Source organism: Pan troglodytes, chromosome 23 (genome assembly GCF_028858775.2).
Source record: "Pan troglodytes isolate AG18354 chromosome 23, NHGRI_mPanTro3-v2.0_pri, whole genome shotgun sequence".
Classification (NCBI taxonomy): domain Eukaryota; kingdom Metazoa; phylum Chordata; class Mammalia; order Primates; family Hominidae; genus Pan; species Pan troglodytes.
The window spans coordinates 23,307,207-23,321,636 of NC_086016.1; the positions used below are offsets into that span (position 1 = coordinate 23,307,207).

At 50.4% G+C, this 14,430-nt stretch overlaps 1 protein-coding gene across 1 annotated transcript; it reads left to right on the forward strand.

Moving 5' to 3' along the window:
* The first annotated feature begins 501 nt into the window (after positions 1-501).
* LOC101058650 (phosphatidylinositol 4-kinase alpha-like) lies at positions 502-14,138 on the forward strand. Its single transcript, XM_024352914.3, has 9 exons — positions 502-590; positions 673-797; positions 1,966-2,047; positions 2,345-2,428; positions 3,724-3,813; positions 6,047-6,166; positions 9,026-9,118; positions 10,977-11,133; positions 14,107-14,138. The coding sequence occupies exons 1-9, from the start codon at positions 522-524 to the stop codon at positions 14,136-14,138; spliced, it is 852 nt and encodes a 283-aa protein (XP_024208682.1). The 5' UTR covers positions 502-521.
* Positions 14,139-14,430: the final 292 nt, after the last annotated feature.

Sequence of the window (14,430 nt, forward strand, 5' to 3'; positions counted from 1 at the left end):
GATAAAGAGAAAAAGAAAGGGCATATCCACTCTATGGAGTTCTCCCTCAAATCCTGTAACCCTAGTCTTATCATGGGCAAGCATCAGACAAACCTAAATTAGGGGACATTCAACAAAATAACTGTTCTTCAAAAGCGTCAAAGTCACAAAAGACATTGACAGACTGAGGAGTCACCACATATTGGAGGGGAGTAGGAGACACGGAGATTAAATGCCACCTGGTGTCCTGGATTGGATGCTAGAACAGAAGCGGGGCATGTGTGGGAGACCTGGGAAATCCAGACGAAGTCTGAAGTTTAGGTAATAGGATTATATCAATATCTGACTCAGTTTTGACACATCAGCCTGGTTACTGCAGATGTTAAAATCCAGGGAAGCTAGGTGAAGGGTATATGGGAGCTCTGTGCTGTCTTTGCCACTCTCTGTAAGTCTAAAACCATTTCAAAAGAAAATGATTGAAAGTTGCTAGGATTCTCTCTCTGTTGCTGCACCTTATCCGTGGAAACCTTCTCGTTTCAGGGATGATGCAGTGTGTGATTGCAGTCACGGACAAAGTATTCGATGCCTTCCTGAACATGATGGCGGATAAAGTAAGCCTCTCCAGCATGAATGCGTGTCTGTCTGCTGGAGGCATCTGGGGCACTGTGGTACCTGTTTCTTTTGCATCTCTAGGCCAAGACCAAGGAGAATGAGGAGGAGCTGGAGCAGCACGCTCAGTTCCTGTTGGTGAACTTCAGCCACATCCACAAGAGGATAAGGAGGGTGGCAGACGAGTATCTATCTGGTCTGGTGGATAAGTAAGCTCATTTTCCTGCTAATGTTTTGTGTGTATGTGTATAAACTTCTGTGATTTCAAATGCTGGGAAAAATCATCCTTATATTATTAGTCTAGGAAAAAGTGGAGTCAGAATGAAAACTCCTAAGGGTGATGCAGCCTCCCTCCAATGTCCGTGAGTTTCCTGCAGAGTCTGAATTTTGGTGCAGAAACTTCTGTTCATTCTGAGCTATCGATGTTACTTACAGCACGTTTGCTGGGTGCCACATCCCTGTGTCTCTCAATCCCACCCACTCTGGCATGACCTGGTGCACCATCTTCTAGCCCAGGGCCCAGCCAGAGGTCCCCTGGTAGAATCAGTATCTTTGAGCTTCTCAGGAACAAAAGCCCACACAGACCCTTCTGTGCTGTACACTCTTCGTTCTGGGAGCCAAAGCAGACCCTGTTGGGACATGTCCTTACACTGATGAGAACTCTCACAGGTGGGCTGGACCAGCTTCTCCAAGGTGAGAAGGCCAGAGGCAGCAAAACACCCACATGGAGGCTGCCTGCAGCTCCCCAGAGGTATCCAGTGGTTCTGGAGTCTGTTGCAGATACTGTGTGCCTGGTCCAGGCAGCAGCGCCACCAAAGGTGGTCAGGAGCCAGCCAGGGGTCACGAGAACGAGTCCAGCACACACGTGGCGTGTGTCTGAGCTGGGCTTCCTGAGCAGTGGGCCACTGGTGGGTCACAGCTGTGCAGAGACACCTCTCCTTCAGCCCTGGGGCCATCGGAGCCCATGGCCTGTCTTACCCCAGGGTGTCAGGTAGATACTGTTGTTTTCTCCATTATGTGAGAAATAATGGAGAACTCTGGTCAGAAACCAAGAGGATTGCTTTGGGAAGTGAGGGGTGTCCTGGCCAGTGCATAACCAAGGCAGTTGGTGTCAGGTTTATAGCAGGTCACTTGGGACGTGTCTGGCCCTAAGAAGTGGGGCTGGCAGGGGCCTGGGGAGCCTTTCTGACCAGGCGTTGCTCACCTTACTGCAGTGAGCCTGAGGAGGCCAGGCATCCTGCTGCAAAGGCCTCCCGACCTCCTCCTTCAGCTGGCCTGAAGCAGATATGAGCTCGGGCTGGCAGCTGAGGGGGCTCCTAGAAGCAGACCTTCCTTGGAGGTTTGGCTCTTGGTCCTGAGAGCCGGCTCTTGGTGCAGGTTTCCCCACTTGCTCTGGAGCGGGACTGTGCTAAAGACCATGCTGGACATCCTGCAGACCCTGTCTCTGTCACTGAGCGCTGTGAGTATCCCCAGGAGACCTAGGGCCCAAACACCACTTGCTCTACCACCACCCCGCTGGCCCTGTCCGCCCTGTGTTGTGGCATGCTTCTCTGACAATAAGCCTGAACATAATTAATGCTACAGGTGTCGAGTTGGGGGTGAGGGGGCCCAAATCCACCTGGTGTTTTGCAGTAAGTTGCATCAAGTATGGAGGCCTGTCACAGACAGACAGGTGGTGGGTAGGGGTGGCCCATGTGGTTGCTAGTGGCAACTTGGGGAAGGCAGTTTGGAAGAGGGAGTCTTGCTGTGCTTGCAGGATATTCACAAGGATCAGCCTTACTATGACATCCCCGACGCCCCCTACCGGATCACGGTTCCTGACACGTACGAAGCCCGTGAGGTAGGCCCGACAAGATCCCCTGCACTAAGGGCCATCTTTACCACAGTTCCCTGAGTATGTCCACGAGATGGTCAACCTGCATGAGCTCACCCAGTCCCCAGCAATTCGAGGTGTGGGTGGTGCTGGCCCCATCCCCCACTGAGGAGACCAAGCCATTGCCAGGCCCCACCGTGTGCAAGGGGAGCCGGCTGCCCCCAGGTCGCTGTGTCTTCCAAGCCCAGCTCTCCCACCTCAGCCATGTTGACTCAGCTGTGTTCTCGGTTTAGCTGCCAAAGAGGTCTTCAGCTACCAGCCAGTTTATAGCCTCTCAAGTCTGCGTCGCACAAGCATGATTTTCAGGTGGACTTCACTTCTCTGAGGTGCACTGACATTTTGTTACTGTGGTAATAGGGGATCATGCCTTTGACTTGTGCTATCCAATGGAGAAACTGGCAGAATAAATCACTCCAAAAGAGGAGGATGTACTGGGTCTCTCCTCTCCCCAACTCGGTCTCAGAGCCCTCACTGTGGCAAGACTGCAACTCAGCTCACAGCTCCTTCAGCCTGGGCTGAGTCATGTCCTACCTCTGGACCTCCCTGCCAGACCAGCTGTCAATGGGGAGTTTCCCACAGAGTGGTGTGGCACCGAAGAGGATTTTGCCACACAGACCCTGCCCTCCCATCCAGTCCCAGACCCAGGACACAAGTTGCACAGTGTCCCTGTGACATATTATTCATGTAGATTCTGCCACAAACCTTGTCCAGGAATTACAGATCATAGTGTGTGTGGGCTTCCTGGCCCCAGGGGCCTTGAGGTTCAAACTTAGTGGCTGTGCTAGTCTCTTGGGCTTCTGTAGCAAAAGACAACAGACTGGGCAGCTTGAAATGTCTTGACAGACATTGATTGTCTTACAGTTCTGAGGGCCGAAGTGTAAAATCAAAGTGTTGGCAGAGCTGGTTTTTGTGGAGACCTCTCTCCTTGGCTTGTGAATGGCAGCCTTCTCCCTGTGTCTTTATGTGTTCTTCCCTCTGTGCACACCCTCCTCCCTGCCCCAGTATTTCTGTGTGTCCAGATTTCCTCTCCACACACGTAAGGAAGGATACTGGCCAGATTGGATCAGGACCTACCCTATCAGCCTTTTAATTGAATCACCTCTTTAAAGCCCTGTCTCCAAATGAGTTCCACTCTGAGGTACTGGTACCAGTTAAGGCGCAGATAGGGATTTGGGGAGACACAGTTCAGCCCATGACAGTCACTACGGCAGCTCAGATGAACCGACCTCGGGTTGTTGAGAAGCAGCTTCACCCTCTTCCAGAGCATTGTGAAGGACTTCGCTGCACGCTGTGCGATGATCCTGCAGGAGGCCATGAAGTGGGCGCCTACCGTCACCAAGTCCCACCTGCAGGTACTTGAAACCATCAAAAGGCGATCGCCATAAGCTCCTTCAATCTCCCCAAAAAGCTTTACAGAGACATGAAGAACTCAAAATCCAAATAGCACTAGTGTGAATGGAGACTGGAAGCATCAGTCTAGGGCCTGAGAATAATAGATGCCTCAGAGGCTGCTCTGTGTGTTAGGAGCGCCTGTGGGGCCAGTGCTGGCCAGGGCACAAGGAGGGCATCTGACGGCTCACACCAGGTGAGGTGCCAGGTCTGTGGCAAGACTTGGGGCCTGCTCACGAGAGCAAGGGCTTGTGTGGTGGATGTGGGAGGCTGCCAGATGGCAGCATCTCTAAGGGCCAAGTGCATTGTTGGCACCTATGCCCAAAGGCGGGGGCCTGACCAAGGCTGGTGGAGCAGAGGCAGAGTTGGGGACTTGTGTCCCATTAAAGCTCCACATAAGCTGCACATGTAGGTGCATGGGAGTCTTTCAGACAAAAACACTGGTTTGGAAACTCAGATGGCCACGAAGTAAACCATGTAATGCCACAGGGTGTGAGAGGAAAGAATCGCCTTAAAAGGAATCAAAGATGAGAAAAATACCTCTGGAAGGAATCTGTGTTAGCAGAGAGTGGGTGTGCTGAGAGGAACTCTTGTGAGGTTTACCTTGGCAGCAGTTTAAAGATGAAACAGGTTCAAAAGTGTTTCTGGTTGTGGAGTCCAGGAAGGATAGAGCAGCCAGCTCCAAGAGCCCTGAGAGCTGTGTGGAAACGCAGTGGCAAGAAACTATTTCCCTTTGTTCATTTACAGCAAAAGGGCCTCAGGTCCCAAGGCTGTCTGTCGTCTGAAGAGGGGAGGCCCCCTCTAATGCCTAGAAAGTTTAAGTGGACAAAAAAAGCAGCTGATAGAGCTTTTTACTTTCTCACGCAGGTCTGGCCTAAGAAGGAAATGGAAAATGAAAAGGCTTGAAGCGGTCTTGATTTTTCCACCAGGTGTCCCCTTGGCGTGCCCCAGGCCTGCCCTTTCACTTCCCCTGCAGTGCGCTTATTCCCCACCCTCCGTGCCCAGCCTCAGCCTTCCCCGAATCTGCCCTCTCCTCCACCCACCAGAGTAGTCTGGTTTTAATAGGATATCTGGTCAATGTACTTCCCTTTTAAACTTGATCATTAGTCACTCTTCATCACCGTGGTGTCCAAGGATGGGTTTCTGGAGCCCCAGGAGTCCCTCAAAACCATTGAGACAATTCTGCATGTACATACTCCTGTACATTTCTTCTTAAGGGAATTAGTTGGTTCACGCCTGTAAACACCTTTGCATGACCCTGGAGGCCATTCTCGCCTGGCCTGCATCTGGCCCAGGCTCACCCCCACCCTCAAGACCCTTGTCCTTGGTACTCCTGCAGGCTGAGCCCCCTGTGGTCCCCAAAAGAGGAGGCCTCCCTCACACCTCTGGGCTCTGCCAGGTATCCCATTGCCCAGCACCCTTCTCCCACTGGGTGGCCAGGTGGACACAGGTGTTGTTCTTCGTTCCTGCTGTCCAGTTCACCCACACCAGGCTGCTGGTATGCTGCAGTAAAGAACTGAGGCTCCACGCCACACAGCCTGCCTGTTGACCGCAAGGCCAAGGCTTTGTAGCTTATTTGCCTGGTGGCTACCACAGCAGATGCTCAGCAAGGATGTGCTGAAAGAATAAATGGCCCTCCCCCGTTGACGGTGCAACACCGCAGTGACTGCATGACAGCCGCTCGGGGAATTGGCCTCGTCCTCAGTCAGATGAGCAGTAGCTGGTCATAGAGGGGCTTTGACTTACTGACAGTCCCACAGCTAGTTAGGGAGGGGCAGACCCAGGACAGAAACCCAGTGTTTGGTCCATTTGCCCACACCTTAATTTATAAAGTTTTATTTTCCCCTTTAAATGAAATAACAAGGCCAGGCACAGTGGCTCATGCCTGTAATCCTGACATTTTGGGATGCTGAGGCGGGAGGATCACTTGAGCCCAGGAATTCAAGCCAACCTGAGCAATATAGTGAGACACCATCTCTACAAAAAAAATTACAAAATTAGCCAGGCATAGTGGCGTGCCCCTATAGTCCCAGCTACTTGGGAAGCTGAGGCGGGAGGATGGCTTGAGTCTAAGAGGTCGAGGCTGCAATGAGCCATGATCGTGCCACCACACTTCAGCCTGGGTGACAGAGCGAGACCCTGCCTCTAAAAAAATCAGATAAATAACTGAAACCCCATGTGTTTTTCCTATTTCAGGAATATCTGAACAAACATCAGAACTGGGTATCGGGACTGTCCCAGCAAACGGGGCTGGCCATGGCCACTGAGAGCATCCTTCACTTTGCTGGCTACAACAAGCAGAACACAACTCTCGGGGTATGTGCGAGCCTTCTGAAGAGCAGTGACCCCTTAGACCATAGGAGCCACAGTGCAGGGGAAGGCTTAGAGCTCGGCTGTCGCTTTTCATGACGCACATGAGTACATGCAGGGTGCTGTGGATGTCTGTTGACAATGGTAGTGGTGCAAGCCGCACCTTGGCCCAAAGAAGAGGTAGCCATTGAAATGAGTGTTTCCTTATTGTGCTTTTTTTTTTTAATTTATGGATTTATGGGGATCAGTGCTTGATATGTCAGTGATCAGATTTTGATTTGAATGTCCCCATCTGAGAGGATGGAAACAGAGCTCTGCCTGACACGGGCAGCGCGATGCCACAGTTGCACTTACCTGGAGCGTATACTGGACTCCTGAACAGTTCTGTTTTCTGCAGGTGCTGAACTGCACATGAATGCCTTCAGCTTCTTGTTCTGCTAGAGATTAATCTAGAGGACAGAGGGTTCACACAGCAATACTTTCTGAGTTAAATTAGAGCTAAGAGTTAAATAGGATTAAAGCAGGCAGTTCCACCTGGCCATGTGACTGGGGCTGGTCACAGAGATTTTGTTGGTTAATGTGAATCTAGAGCCTGGCCATGTGTGCTTCCCAACTCTTTCCAAATGGAGCATGGGATGGGATATGTGGAGGTGCAGAGGCTGAGCACCCAGGAGGAAGGGTGACAGGCCTCCCTTGGGATACTGGCGGGAGAGAGGGGCCTGAGTGCCCTCTGGCTTTTGTGGGGCCTGAGGCTGTGCCAGAGAAGGCTGGTGTCTTCTCGCCTCATTTTGCTATCAGGGCACTTCCCTCAAGGTCACTGCACTATCTCTAAAGACACCAGTCTAGCAGACATGGTTGAGCTGGGTCCAGCCTGCACCTGCAGGGCCACCCGCCCCGGGCCTCCTACTCTGACGGGGCACCAGGTATCAGTGCCCTGACCTGGATGTCTCTGCCACTGGGTGGCCACAGAGGCCAGAGGCGGAACTCATAGACTGTAAGAGTTTATGACAGTCATAAGCCTTTTCCTTTTTGGGGGTGGTAGGAGCAAAGCTTTATTACATAAAATAGAATATGTGTTCCCATTTGTAAGCCTTTTCTAGACTCTAGCCAGCTGACTTGTGAAAGATCTGTTTTGCCTAAAATATTTTGTTCTTTTTCCCCAGAAAATTCGATGTAAGTTAGGTTTTCTCTAACTTATTTTTTTTTTAATTTTTAAAGATTAATTCTGGGGCCGGGCACGGTGGCTCATGCCTGTAATCCCAGCACTTTGGGAGGCCAAGGCGGGCGGATCACAAGGTCAGGAGATCGAGACCATCCTGGCCAACATGGTGAAACCCCGTCTCTACTAAAACTACAAAAAATTAGCCGGGCATGGTGGCAGGCGCCTGTAGTCCCAGCTACTCGGGAGGCTGAGGCAGGAGAATGGTGTGAACCCGGGAGGCGGAGCTTGCAGTGAGCCGAGATCCCGCCACTGCACTCCAGCCTGGGCAACAGAGTGAGACTCCATCTCAAAAAAAAAAAATTAATTATTATTATTATATTTTTTTATGAAACCCCATCTCTAGTAAAAATACAAAAATTAGCCAGGCGTGGTGACACGCACCTGTAATCCCAGCTACTCGGGAGGCTGAGGCAGGAGAATCACTTGAACCAGGGAGGCGGAGGCTGCAGTGAGCTGAGATCGCACTGGGCAGTGAGGAGTGATGGTGGAAGGGAGGGAGCTGGCCTGCACTGCCCATCAGGTGCTGTTTGCCATGCCAGGACATTGTGTGTGTCATTACATTGAACGTGTAACAACATTGTGAGAGGGTTATGCCCACTTTACAGATGAGCACATTGAGGCTCAGAGACATTGACTTCCCAAGGTCTCACAGCTGATTAGTATCAGAGCCAAGCTCTAACTCAGTCCTGCTTGGTGCCAAAGACCGCATTGTTTCCAGAAAATGTAAAGCAGTTTTACATGATCTATTTTTTTAAATAAACCAGTTTAATAATTTCATGAGAAAAATCATGTATTTTTGTTCTTGTTTATATTTTGATGTTCCCCAACATCTGTATTTTCTTCTCCTGGTCCTCTTTCTCCACACCATGTCCCCTCAAAAAAAATCCCTCTAAACTCAAAACAGTTGAGAAGCTCCCTTTCCCCATTAGTACTGATGCTAAAGGGAAATGCGAAAGGAGGTCCTTTTCAATGCATGCTGTACTCTGCAGTGACCGTGGATGAACAGGAACTGAAAGGTGTGGCACAGCAGCCAGCCTGGGTTAGGAAGCCAGGTCACTGGGGCCCTGGGGCTGGGAGGCTGAGGCTGAAGCAGAGAGAGTGGCTGGAGGGGTGGAGTGGGTGGGCGGTAGTTTTCAAATATTTTTCTCCCATTCTGTGGGTTGCCTTTGTATTCAAGGTGTACCCTTTTCTGTCTCTTCCCATTAGACTGAAGAGCAGCCAGCAGATGTTTAAGAGCCTGCTGGCCTTGGCTCTCCCCTTCAGCCCCTTTACGGTCTGTAAGTGACATTTATAAGCTGCACACGCAACTCTCAAGGAGACGGCTGTGAATGCTTTCATGGCGTTTCCATCACAGGTGACAATTGCTCTCACAATCTAGTGATTCTTTTTCTTGCAAAGGCCTATTTACCAGTAGCAGAAACTGCCTTCCAGAGACTTTTTTTTTTTAATTTCTTATGGAACATATCAAACTGCTGGGTATTCTAAAATATTTTGCTTTATTAACTTGCCAGCAGTGAAGATTTTTATTAATAGTAACCCCCAGATCCGAGTGTGACTTCTTAATTGGGTTTAGGCTTAGCCATGGTAAACACGAGAAAAGGATAGTGCTGCCATAGTCTAAAATAATGGTTATCTGTCTGTAGGCAACTCAGCTGACCGAGCGCCCGGCCTGTGTGAAGAAGGACTACTCCAACTTCATGGCATCCCTGAATTTGCGCAACCGCTACGCAGGCGAGGTACTTCTCTTGTCCTTGCACCCTAGGTCCTTTAAAGTGTCCTCTTGTTTTGAGGCCTGTTGGCTGCTTCCTAGTGGAAAATGAACAAAGCGTCCGGGTGATGTGGAATTAACATATTTTAGGAGGATTTAAAGAGCACATTTTAGGAGGATTCTTGGCACATTCCAGAGTGTTTATGACAGTTACTTGTTTTTTCCACAAGAGGGTAACTCTGTGTACACTTTGGCTACACTGAATGAAGGTTTTTAATTTTTTTGGCTTTTTTTTAAAGCAGTAAGAAACATTTACATGCCATAGGCTCTTGGGCACTCGGTAAGATGTATGTATTATTATTCCAGTTTTATAGATAAACGGAGGTTCCCAAGATTAAGTAACTTGCCAAAGTCGCACAAGTGGAGTGGGGTCTGGAACCACATCTTCCAACTCCACATCATGGGCTTTCACCCACCACACCACAGTTTATTCCAGCCTGACCAGTGCCATCACATCTGTGGGCCTCCATTTCCTGCTCCATAAACTCAGAAGCTAATCTATACCATTTCTTTTTGTTTGTTTGTTTTTGTTTTTGAGACAGAGTCTCGTTCTGTTGCCCAGGCTGGAGTGCAGTGGCACAATCTTGGCTCACTGCAAGCTCTGCCTCCTGGGTTCACGCCATTCTCCTGCCTCAGCCTCCCGAGTAGCTGGGACTACAGGCACCCACCACCACGCCCGGCTAATTTTTTGTATTTTTAGTGGAGACGGGGTTTCACTGTGTTAGCCAGGATGGTCTTGATCTCCTGACCTCATGATCTGCCCGCCTCGGCCTCCCAAACTGCTGGGATTACAGGCGTGAGCCACCGCGCCCGGCCTAGTCTATGCCATTTCTAAGCTCCCTGGTGACTCCGAAAGTCTATCAGTGGCCTGGTCTGAGTGGGAGTTCACTCCTTCTTAGCACTCTGTCACTTGTATGTTCTCTCTGGAAAAAAAAGTTATATTTGTCTTTAAAAATAGATAGGTTGGCCAAGCACAGTGACTCACGCCGGTAATCCCAGCACTTTGGGAGGCCAAGACAGGAGGATCACCTGAGCCCAGGAGTTCGAGGATGCAGTGAACTATGATGGCACCACTGCACTCCAGCCTGGGCAACAGAGCAAGACTCTGTCTCGAAGAAAAAATTATTAATAATAGTAAGGAGGGCTGGGTGTGGCCGCTCACACCTGTAAGCCCAGCACTTAGGGAGGCCAATGCGGGCAGATTATTTGAGGTCAGGAGTTCAAGACCAGCCTGGCCAACATGGTGAAACCCTGTCTCTACTAAAATACAAAAATTAGCCGGGCGTGGTGGCGCATGCCTGTAATCCAGCTACTTGGGAGGCTGAGGTGGGAGGATCACTTGAACCCAGGAGGCGGAGGTTGCACTGAGTCGAGATCACGCCACTGCACTCCAACCTGAGCATCAGAGCGAGACTCCCTCTCTCAGAAAATAATAATGAGGCTGATATTGTTGTTTGAGTCATTAATTGAGTTTGAGGAAATGTATTTATCCAGCTCACATTCATGCAGTCCCACCATGGGTCAGACCCCGGGCTCACTGCTAGGTACAATGATGAGGGACAAGGTTCCCACCCTTGGGGAACATCTGCAGTGGTGGCACTGCCAACATGCATTTCTAGAGGAGCTGTTCTTTAAAAAAAAAAAAAAAAAAGCTGTGATCAGTAGTAGCATCATTGAAATGAGCCTGTCTCTCTGCATGCATGAGTTCCACTTTGGGGCAGCGAGGCACCCACCAGTGCCACCACAAGTGTGGTCTGGTGGCTTCCAGAACCTCACCCACATTGCCTGGATTATATGCTTAGTTGCTGATGAGAATGTTTTTGCAGGTGTATGGAATGATTCGGTTCTCAGGCACCACAGGCCAGATGTCTGACCTGAACAAAATGATGGTCCAGGATCTACATTCAGCTTTAGACCGCAGTCATCCTCAGCACTACACGCAGGCCATGTTCAAGCTGACCACAATGCTCATTAGCAGTAAAGGTAACTCACTGAAGCACTGTGGAATTCTGGGCTCATTTCTAAATGAATGCTGGCCTTGATGACCCATAGCCAGGTGGAGTACTGGCCGGAGAAAGAGCAGGAGCTCCCCCAGTAGAGGAGTATCTCTCATGAGTGGAAAGTCAATAAAAGGCCATCACTGGCCCCAGCTGGTCAACTCTTGTTGGCCCAGATTACAGGCACCTGCCACCATGCCCAGCTAATTTTTGTATTTTTAGTAGAGACAGGGTTTTAGCATTTTTGGCCAGGATGGTCTTGAACTCCTGACCTCAAGTGATCCACCCACCTTGGCCTCCCAAAGTGCTGGGATTATAGGTGTGAGTCACTGGGCCTGGACATTTTTCTCCATTTCTAAGAACAGTGGGTTTCTCCTGAAAGGAGAGAAGGAAAGGGAACTGGAAATAATATATCCTGGGGCCGGGTGCGGTGGCTCACACCTGTAATCCCAGCACTTTGGGAGGCCGAGGTGGGCAGATCACGAGGTCAGAAGATCGAGACCATCCTGGCTAACACGGTGAAACCCCATCTCTACTAAAAATACAAAAAATTAGCCGGGCGTGGTGGCGGAAGCCTGTAGTCCCACCTACTCGGGAGGCTGAGGCAGGAGAATGGCGTGAACCCGGGAGGCGGAGCTTGCAGTGAGCGGAGATCACGCCACAGCACTCCAGCCTGGGTAACACAGCAAGACTCCGTCTCAAAAATATATATATATATAGATATATATATCCTGGAATAAGGCTGGCCTCACACTCATCTTGGGAGCCCAGGCTTGACACAGTAAAGGAGGGAGAAACTAGATGACAAGCCTCATGTGATCAGCGATTCTGCCTGGCTTTTACCTCCCCCAAGGCCAGTACACTGGGTGTTAAATACACATTCAGCGTATGTATGAGGGACCCCATCAGATCTCTAGGGTCATGGTGGGACTTAGAAGCCTGGGACTGACTCTGGGGTCTACTGTGAGCACAGAACCTGCCCTTACTGGGCCCAGGACAAAGAAAAAACATAGCTGTATTGGGAACTGCTTTCCTCTGTGGAGAATTACGGAGGAAAGGGACCCTTACGCTGAGAAATTCCAAGCCAGTTGAGGAAGCATAATTCATACCTTTGACCCGGATGTGCTAAGCTGAGAATACAGAGTGGGATCATCAGAGGCTCAATGTCAAGGACTAGCTAGCCTTTGCCATGGCATCTTCTTACATCCTCACCGCTGCCTGCAAGATGACTCCCTTGCACTTTGCAGGTGGGGAGTCAAGCCGCTGAGCTACAAAGTGCTTTTACTAAACAAGCACTCAGGAAACGTACCCAGTCCCAGTGGAAGGGCTGCCTGGCCTTTGGGGCCCCCCTCCTGCTCTAAAACCTTCATTGCTCCCTCTAGCAGGCCTGGCTTCTAGTCATACCCGATCCCCTCCACTCAGCCAAACCTTGTTCATACAGACCTATCCTTTCTGTGCCATCTCCCCAAGCCTCCCATCAGAAGTAACCTTGTGGTGACTCATGCCTGTAATCCTAGCACTTGGGGAGGCCAAGGCAGGAGGATTGCTTGAGCCCAAGAGTTTGAGACCATCCTGGGCAACATAGGGAGACCCCGTCTCAACAAAAAATAAAAAAAGAATTAGCCAGGTGTGATGGCCAAGTAATTCTAGCTACTTGGGAGGCTGAAGTGAGAGGATCACTTGGGCCCGGGAGATTGACACTACAGTGAGCCGTGATCGTGCCGCTGCACTCAAGCCTGTGTGAAAGAGTGAGACCATGTCTCAAAAAAAAAAAAAAAAAAAGAAAGAAAGAAAAGAAAAGAAAAAAAGAAGTAGACTTTTTTGGCTGGGCACAGTCTCACACCTATAATCCCAGCACTTTAGGAGGCTGAGGCGGGAGAATTACTTGAGGCCCGGAGTTCAAGACCGGCCTGGGCAACATAGAAAGACCACCATATCTACAAAAATAAATAGGCCAGGTGCAGTGGTTCACACCTGTAATCCCAGCACTTTGGGAAGCTGAGGCAGGCGGATCACAAGGTCAGGAGTTCGAGGCCAGCCTGGCCAACATAGTGAAACACCGTCTCTACTAAAAATACAAAAATTAGCTGGGTGTGGTGGAGGGCGCCTATAGTCCCAGCTACTTGGGAGGCTGAGGCGGGAGAATCGCTCGAACCCGGGAGGTGGAGGTTGCAGTGAGCCGAGATCACGCCATTGCACTCCAACCTGTGTGACAGAGTGAGAGTCCCTCTCAAAATAAAATAAATAATTAATAATTTTTTTTTTTGAGACGGAGTCTCGCTCTTCACCCAGGCTGGAGTGCTGTGGCGCGATCTCCGCTCACTGCAACCTCCGCCTCCCGGGTTCACAGCATTCTCCTGCCTCAGCCTCCTGAGTGGCTGGGACTACAGGAGCCCGCCACCACGCCCGGCTAATTTTTTTTTTTTTTTTTTTTTTTTGGTATTTTTAGTAGAGATGGGGTTTCACTGTGTTAGGCTGGATGGTCTCGATCTCCTGACCTTGTGATCCGCCCGCCTTGGCCTCCCAAAGTGCTGGGATTATAGGCGTGAGCAACCACGCCCGGCCAGTAATAAATTTTTTTTTTTTTTGAGACGGAGTCTTGCCCTGTCGCCCAGGCTGGAGTGCAGTGGTGCAATCTCGGCTCACTGCAACCTCCGCCTCCTGGGTTCGAGCGATTTTCCTGCCCCAGCCTCCCGAGTAGCTGGGATTACACGTGCGCGCCTCTATGCCCGGCTAATTTTTGCATTTTTAGTAGAGACGGGGTTTCACCATGTTGGTCAGGCTGATCTCGAACTTCTGACCTCCTGATCCGCCCGCTTCGGCCTCCCAAAGTGCTGGGATTACAGGCGTGAGCCGCCATGCCTGGCAATAAATTTTTTTGAAGAGAAGTGGCTTCTTCCTTCTCCTGGACTACCAGGCCCTTCTGCTCACATTGACCACATGCTGTTCCTTCCTCCAGTCAGCATGGAGTCCTGGGCACTCACCTATTAGGCCTTGGGCCCAGGTCCAGAAAAAGAGATACACAGGGCCAGGCGCGGTGGCTCACGCCTGTAATCCCAGCACCTTGGGAGGCCGAGGCAGGTGGATCAAGAGGTCAGGAGATCAAGACCACAGGGAAAGCCCATCTCTACTAAAAATACAAAAAAAAAAAAAAAAAAGGCCAGGCGCGGTGGCTCACACCTGTAATCCTAGCACTTTGGGAGGCCGAGGCAGGCAGATCATGAGGTCAGGAGATCGAGACCATCCTGGCTAACACGGTGAAACCTCGTCTCTACTAAAAACA